The sequence below is a fragment of the Triticum aestivum genome, chromosome 6B (genome assembly GCF_018294505.1).
Source record: "Triticum aestivum cultivar Chinese Spring chromosome 6B, IWGSC CS RefSeq v2.1, whole genome shotgun sequence".
Taxonomy (NCBI): Eukaryota; Viridiplantae; Streptophyta; class Magnoliopsida; order Poales; family Poaceae; genus Triticum; species Triticum aestivum.
The window spans coordinates 658968500-658977098 of NC_057810.1; the positions used below are offsets into that span (position 1 = coordinate 658968500).

Sequence of the window (8599 nt, forward strand, 5' to 3'; positions counted from 1 at the left end):
TCAGCAGGACATTGAGTACCATTAATTTTCAGAGATGCAATACTGTACTGGACATTGTGCTTTCTCATCAATTTAAAATAATTAAGAGGCGCGTGACATGTGTTTTAGTTTCTAATAGAAACAAAAAATATGTCTATTTCACTTTTTAGACAATTTTTTTGATTGTGTGTGCGTGTTGCACACTTATGGCATGGCCGTTAATGGAAATGCACAAAGCAAATGCATTATGACCCGATGTTCTAATTTATAGGAACATGTATAAATTGTGAGTTGCTTTTGGTTTGATCAACATTGTTTCTTTGTATGCTTACATGGTTACCGATTTAGTTATCAGGCAAAATTTCTTGTGTTTTATGCCTTCATGTTTTCTCGTTCAAACTTTAATGATGGTTGAGAAATTCCTGGTAAACTTGGTTAACAATAAGGATACAATCGACTACAATTAGTTTGCTTTTCCATTGCTGGGTAACCTTCTTATGCCATCATTTCTGACTATTTTTATGCTGCAAGTATCTGGTCCAGAGCCAGTGGAGACAAACAACATCATCATGCTGCTATATCTTAGTGGTCTTTATTTCACAATAGTGATCTGCTTCTTATATGTTCTAGGTGTCGCTGTCGTGACCTGCTTGGCATTACTCTGGTATAAGTTACGCAGTGGTAACCTTCCTTCTTTTGATGGTTGTCGACACACATCTTCAGTCACACATACACCATACGAGGTATTGATTAACCTATTCTCTCATTTTTATCATCATTGCCATAACTTTTACAGGCTTCTCATCAAAGTTCTTGCCTCTGAGCCCACTATATGCCATGATGTACTGATCTGCTCATTTTACATTATGTGTTTGTTTGTTTGTCTGTTTGTGTGAACTTTCAGTTTTCCAGAAGTTTTTGTTATAGCATGCCACTTCTATCTTTGGATATACTATAAGCTAAACTCAAGTAGAAGTAGTATTTTCCAATTATCTATTTGAAATTAAATTATTTTGTTATTTTAGGAGGGGCGTTAGTTCATTGATTTAATGATTTTTTTATCAGTCAAAACAGCAGGAGAGACTCCCACTGTTATATTTTATAATTTTTAGAAATAACTACATAGTGTCTGTATGCCCACCAATTGGTGGAAGAAAGGGCCTTACAAATAAAACAAGGTCTGGTATTAAAAAAATACAAGGGTAAGCAAGACTACAAATAGAAATCTAAGCTTGAAGTGCTGTGATCAGGTTTTAAAGGAGTTCTTGATTTTCAGTTTTGGCCCTGAACTTTAGAATCTCCATGTCTGAAGTTAGTCCTCATCCAACTGAGCAATGTAAGTGCCACCTCCTCGAAGTGACATTTGTTTCTCTGCTTCCATATGTTTCTTGATTTTCATTGATTTAATGACTTGTACCTTTGTTGGCTACTTTTTAGATGCAGAGCCTCTGGTACGTGCAGCCGCGCTTCGTCGCCGCCAACGGCCTCGCCGGAAACTGGGTCGTATCCACATCCGGACTCAATCTCTGCCTCGCCCTCCTTGCCGGTATATATGCATCTCGTTCAGTCTGTTCATTGTACAACTTGTAGTCTCCTCAATCCAGAAGTAGGAGTTCACAGAAAAATTGCTTATCTGAATCGCTCATAATTCAGTTTCGTTTTCTTGGGGTAAATTCAAAGATCCATTGCGAAAGGTGTGAATATGAGTGCAGATATGCTCTATCTTTTGAACTCCTAAACTATTGCCTATACATGGCTATTATTGCTATCTATGGATGTTCACTTTGGTATTCATCAGGAACCAGCAAACATAGGAGTTCCAGTAATTTCCCTAGATGCAATAGGATGAACTTTCATTTTAAGTGATGGTCCTATAGTATAAATTTCAAACATCCACCTCAGCTGCTGCTGTTATGGATTTATAAATTTTAATCATTACAGTATTGTGGTGAACACAATAGTCTATTTGATTTCGATGAATAAATGTGCCAGGCAGATCCCCATTCTTCAGCAGAGCTTATATAACATTCAGATTGTCTATTAGATTAATTTCTCACTACACTTTGTTTCATTTTTTTATTAAGTGTAAATGCAAGGAATATACTGTTGTCACTTACTAATAATTCATCTATGAATTAGGAGGTAGGTCCTGCATGTTGATTGTGCTTCAAGGCACAGTGGTTTGTAGCTTACAAAATTAGTGTTTGTATAGGTTGTGCATCTTAGGAGCAAAGTTTTATTCATAGGTAGCTGAAGAAGCGAACATTTTTTGTTCTTTGTCAATTGCAGGTTTCCTTCCAAATACTGATATGTATTCAGTCTTGCTATGTGATGCGATGGGAGAATATGATGCGGGGAGGGGACACAACACTCCACTTCAATTCCTGTTGTTCACATCACGTTGTCGCCGCGCTTCGGCTGGTTCTATTGTGCATGCTTCTTGCTATTTGGAATGCATCATTCTTAATTTTTTTACGTTAGCTCTTTTTTCAAACTAATAACATTATTACAAGGTTATCAACTCTTTCTTGGTGAGGAACGTTGTTGCGCAAGACAGGAGAAAGCTTGAGAGCCTGCTGCCCAATCTCGCCAAGGCGATCAGATGTAGGCTTGCTTGCCACTGCTTTGCTGGTTGCTGCACTTCCAAGGGCTCAGACGCTCAGTGAGCACCTCCTCGCTGACGACCTATTCGTCGCCAAGCTCATCTTGGAGTGCTTCGTCGGGTCATCACTAATGTCTTCTCTATTTTGAGAAGCTGCAGTTTCACCGCCTCTAGACAGGCCATGGCGACCGCCACTGCCACTTATATATATACACATATATACACTCAATGTAGTGTGTGCTGCTTAAGCCTGTCGGAGCCGTTAACTCTGCCTTACCCTGTGAGGAACTGTGCCTCTGCATTTGGATAGTATGTGCGACATGTATGCCTTGATCAAAACTGCGTCCCTTTCCTTTTGAACTAGCATATGTGCTACACAGCTGATTGTTACTTCTCCAAATTTAAGCCGCTTTCAGCTCCAAGGAGGATTACTACTCTAATGGATTTGGCCAGTTTTAAAGTAACTGATTAACAAGGTTCTCGGTTATACATGTATGTGTGGCAGCACGCAGCAAGTAGAGAAAAAGCAGCCGAAGGGGCGCTTGCAACCCTGGCAACGCAAAGGTTCCGTTCAGGCGGCGCACCATGGGCGGCCCCACTACCTAGTGACCACTCAATACTGCGCACCTACTGCCTATCTGATTTGACGGTGTGTATGTAGGGAGTAATGTTTTACTTGCCTTGGGAAGGAAAAAAAATCTTCTCCCCTCGTTCATAGGCAGATTGCCCGACACCTTTGCACATCAGATGGGCTGGGCAGTGTGACCTTGTCCGTTGTAAGTGAGATTTCTTCTCGCATACTCCACCTTGTGTCTAGTCCTGTGAGTCATGTCCCACATTGAAGTTTAGAGCATTTTTAGGGTTGGTCAAGTATTATAAGTGGTATCATACATGTCAACTAGACTTTTTAAATGAGATGATATATAATTAAATAAGAAAAGAGAGGATGTGGTATCATATCATGATACTATGGTATCATATTAAATATTGTACTAGTTTGTGTCATGCATGGCAATTAATAAAGTAATCTAAGATACTTACTTATGATACTATAAGTTCCAGAAGTAGTATCATACACTAGTATCATATGCATGATACTAGTATATGATACTCCTCACTACGACCAGCCTAAGAGCACGGTCAGCCGGCTGCAAGACGTTCCATGTCAGCAAAATCCTCGTTGGAGGGAAGAGAAGGGAGGAGAGAGAAGCGAGCGACGTCAGTTGCCTGGCTATAGCGCAGGAACCGAAGAACAACCGCCCGCTTGGAACCCACGTGGGCGCTAGAGCTGACACTTTTGAGATCCCGTGCGTCCCACGCTTCTCCCTTTGTCACCACGCCAAATCTGCCCTTCCCTCATCCTGAATCATTTCTTGTGCGCCAAATCGAAGATATGAACCCTCCAAATCACCCCCAAATTGCCATTTCCGGAACCGTAGAACAGCGGCCGGCGCCGCGGAAGGAGATGGGCCAACAGTCCAAAAGGCGAATGTGCCGGCGCCTGTGGAGGTACCTCCATCGGTGCCTCAGCTCTTCGTGCCGCCAGCGCCACGACTCGTCAGGCCGCCGGTGCCTCAGTTCATGCGACCGGCCTCCTCTGCACCATGCTGGCTTGCCTGGCTGCAGCAACCAAGTGTAGGAGGTTCTTCGGCTCAAGATCCTTGCTAAGCACTACAGGCCGACATTTGTTGCTCTACATCTCCTTGGTACACCATTCGAGTATTGACGACTCAGATCCGCAAGCATGGTATGATTTCTCCATTGCTAAGAGCATCTTCAACGGGCACGCTATCTTAGTCGCACGCTGGAAAAACTACTTTTTTCGCACACGCTAACCTAGGTTCTAATAAAATGAAAGAACTTGCGTAGTGCTCATTTGCTACTTCCATTCAATTTGTATTAACTCTCTCTCTCTCTCCCCTTCCCGTGACAGCAATGTAGCAAAAGTTCATTGCAAAATGGGCCACTCCCTCTTGATGCCCCTCATGGTGCCAGGCCCCTTCTAATGTTGAAGTGCTTCTCAGGTCAGAAAAACTCTCATAACTGCTTCAACATTTATTTCTTCAAGCTCTAACAAGAGTTCCCATAACAAGGCGTCTTGCAATATTTTGGAAAAGTGTATTATTTTCTAGACATTTTATATTGCCTGACCATGCTCCTGATGAGGCTTGAAAATTCTTGAAGTGTGCTAAGACCCCCTGTCACATTCAGGTTTATTCACCATTAAATTTTCTATGAAGGGACTTGCCAATCCAAATTACACCCATACTAAAATAGAGTGTTTCCAGAGAGTAGAAACATCGCATGCAGAAATCTTCAAAAAAGACGTGATTGAAGTTGTAACCGATGAAATGCCTGCTGGTGAAGCTATCATGGATCCAACTCACCACCTAATTGGTGACAAACGTAGGTCCGATTAAGTAATCAGCATGCATGCATGAGCTATTTCAGAGATACAGTCTGATAGTAGTAACTTAATTTGCTTAGATGCTCACGGAACTGCAGATAACGGCTCATTTTTCAGCCCAATTGTGACAAATATCATAACATGCCAAATTATTTTCCTTTTAGATTTATTATTCCACAGTTTCACACTATCTATCATCAATAAGTTAATCAAGATAAATTTCACATACATGTACTGAACAAACAAATCTCCGACGACAACCAATCCTGTGAAACCTGCTGCCTCTATCTTTTGTGCCGTCTAAGTCTTTCTTGTGTATTTGATCACCAAGTTTTTTCCCTATACCATGTATCATCCGAAGGGGCGACAGAACAAAGTCTCGGATTCCTCGAGCAACAGATGTAGTGTTATCAGTCTCTGAAAATGTGAATCCGACTACTCCTAGGCAACAACAGAGGGGTGATTGGGATACTGAAAGCCACTGTATGGAGGCTTAGTGGAGTCAGTCACCAGCCTCTTCGTTGTTTCAACAGCAGCATCAAGCGGCGCCAAAAACATGTCAGATTCTGTCAAAAAAAAAACATGTCAGTTACTTTCATCTTGGGCATAGCCAACCTTATTGGTGGACTTCCTCACGTTTTTCACAATGTAACGAACTTCTCTCGTGGCTGAATTTTCAAAATATTTTAGTGACCACTACAGAAAACTCACATCCAAAACTCCAAAAACTAACATATCATTTTCTTGTGGATAACAGATCACTGATCTGAGAGACAGCCGAGTCATGAACGAGGACAAATCGGAAGGTCGGCCACTACTGACTCAAGCTTGGATGTGGTCGAAAGCCCGGCTCCACATGGTTCTACCACTGCTCTCACACATGGTGTTCGGGCTACTTCCACCAGTGCTCTGCGGGTTGTCGTTCCGTGAGAGTAACGACAGGGAGAACAAGATGATGGACGTCGCCAGTGCTTCGCTTGCCTGCATCGCTCTGCTAGCGCTCGGGAAGGTTATGGCCACAGAAGAGCCATGACATACTTCAAGACTCTCATTTACTACCTTACCATCGTTGTGAGCTTCTTCGGGATGTCATACATCACCGGTGTACTGATCACGAGGCTTCTATAACACTTGACACCATTGATCAAGGTGGTGCATCGGTTCCTCATGCTTCTCCAGGCATGTTGTTCTCTCATTTAGTTGGTGCACATACGTCTGCCTAGGCCTCATTCTGAAGTCTCAAGTTCCTCGGAGCACTGATGGTATAAAAAGAGAAGACATGGGTGAGTTGAAGAGAAAGTGCATGAAGAGACATCTAAATATTTTTGAGTTGCCACCTGCTATTTTGTTGTAATTCTTGTGTACATTTTAAGATGCTAACATTTCATGTCAAAATGTGCGATCTTGGTTACTTGAGTTCGTCTGTATCGTGGAATGTTACTATCAGGTACTCCCTCTGTCTAGAAATACTCGTCGAAGAAATGCATAAAAATGAATGTATCTAGAACTAAAATACGTCTAGATACATCCATTCCTCCTACAAGTATTTCAGGACGGAGGGAGTATTTTATTTGAGCAGAAAAACAACAAGATCAGTCTTTCCTTCATTTTCTGTCTCCTTTTCGTTGGTGGAGAGGGACATGCGCTGGTTATTTTGCGTAGGATTATCCTATCTTTTCAGTCCTGTAATGTCGGTGTTTACGTGGCTTGTAGCTGAATCCTTATTTTATTAATGAGACACGTCAAGACTATCTCATAACTTTAGTGGATAATTGTTTATGAGTACCATTTAGCGGCATCCTGCTCCAACCTGTATAGTAGGCTATATCAGTGCTATAGATGGCTATTTAAAACTTTGATAATAATATGTGCGTTGCACGTGCAAGCTTACTAGTATCCGTATATAATTTTGTTAGGTTCAAACTGAAATCACTTATTGAGGAGTATTTCTTTCAAAGATCACTCCCGTCGTAGGATGCAACAAGTGGCGTACTGCATGCGTGCCACTTGCCGCAATCTGTGAGTTTTCCTTTTTTTTTTCATAGATCTGTTTGTTCAAATGTTTTATCTCTTAAACCGTACGTTCAAATCTTGAACTATTTTCACCATTGAATTTCTCGTGTGGAGATCTTTAAAAATAGATCATATATTGGTACATTTTGTCAAACTTTTTTTTCACAAAAATACGGACAAAAAAACCAGAACCGGAAGCACTTTTTTCCCTTTCCGAGAAAGGCACGACACGATTGTGCCTCTCGCGGAAGGGGAAAAAAGAGAACATGTTTTAACTGTGTCTTTCACAGAAGCAAAAAAACATTTTTTTCGTTTCCGAGAGGCACAACCATACTTCCTGCGAAAGCAAAAAAAAAAAGAACACGTTTTTTTCGTTTTCGAGAAGCACGGCCGTGCCTGTCGCGGAAGTAAAACCGTGCCTCGTGGAAGGAAAAATATGTGTTTTTCCTGTTTTTCGAGAGGCATGGTCGTTCCTCTCGTGGAAGCTCAAAGAAAATGTGTTTTTTTTCTCGTAAATTTTTCATCCAAAAGTTAAGAAGGACCGGTGGAAAACCAAAAAGCCAAAATACCGGAAAAACGGGTCTAAAAAGCCAAAAATACGTGCAAAAAAATAAATTAAAATCCGGAGGAAACGCCCAGAGCACGACACATGGCGGTGCCAATGGCGCGCTCTCAGCCCACCCCATATAATCATTGGGAGGCTACCAAAGGAGCGATCGTTAACTAGTTACTCTCGGTTCAAACAAAAACTGTAATTTTGTCTTGTTTTCTAAAAACCTGCAAATTTGTGGCCAGAGCTTTAATCTCAAAAGCCCACGGAATAGTCAAGTTTTCGTATTCTTCGGTTCAGGGCTGCCACATTTTGCTTGGCTAGCCCCATGATGAGACATGCATACCTCTCGTGTTAACCCTGATCAATGAAGCTTGACAGATTATTGTTCTATAAAAATCCTCTTCAATGAGAAGCGGTAGCCGCAGGTGCTATGGTTTGACAGAAGTGACGACGGCGCCACAAATAAGTGGCATCGTCTCGGTTCACTTGTCCTTCGCATCTAGACCAGCCATGAACCATGTTCAAATGCAATGCTTAGTGCAACTAATCCTAACAATCACCAAATAAAGCCATGGCCATAATATATATCTTTTAGGTGCATGTGAAAATCAAATTAAACCTTTTTTATCAAAAGGGGTTCCATCGCCCCATTTTCATTAGAACGAGGCAACAAAATGCTTAACTACTGTCACAAAGCACGGGTTAAACTAAAGTAGCTGAGGCAGCATGTTACTTGAAGCAACATCCAACATCATGAGCAAAGGGAAATTCAAACAGGGACTAACTACATAAGCATCAGATCAACTGGAAAATCGAATTAAATTCAGTTCCCGAAACCGCATTGTAATCCTCTATTCTAGACAAATAAATAATATATTTGAACTAATTGTGCTTCATGAATTCAAATGTGCAAGAACAGAACATATTGGATGAGCTCAGCGAGAATACGGGTACACTTAGGTCGGCCAGCCCGCAAACGTTCCAAAAAATTCACTCGACTCAGAAAATTGAGAATAGGTCAAGATAACACTCCACTTGCCATTAC

At 41.5% G+C, this 8599-nt stretch overlaps 1 protein-coding gene across 1 annotated transcript; it reads left to right on the forward strand.

The window, feature by feature from the left end:
• The first annotated feature begins 1416 nt into the window (after window positions 1-1416).
• On the forward strand, window positions 1417-6399 carry LOC123138716 (uncharacterized). The gene is made up of 5 exons (XM_044558627.1): window positions 1417-1525; window positions 4515-4605; window positions 4793-4987; window positions 5434-5636; window positions 5746-6399. Exons 2-5 carry the CDS (start codon window positions 4587-4589, stop codon window positions 6019-6021), a joined length of 693 nt encoding a protein of 230 aa, XP_044414562.1. The 5' UTR covers window positions 1417-1525; window positions 4515-4586; the 3' UTR covers window positions 6022-6399.
• Window positions 6400-8599: the final 2200 nt, after the last annotated feature.

Excerpts from the sequence above, each read along its gene's own strand:
- LOC123138716 (XM_044558627.1), top strand. Across the intron at positions 4,988-5,433 it reads CCACCTAATTGGTGACAAAC|GCAACAACAGAGGGGTGATT; the intron begins GTAGGTCCGATT and ends GACTACTCCTAG. Across the intron at positions 5,637-5,745 it reads TTCCTCACGTTTTTCACAAT|ATCACTGATCTGAGAGACAG; the intron begins GTAACGAACTTC and ends TGTGGATAACAG.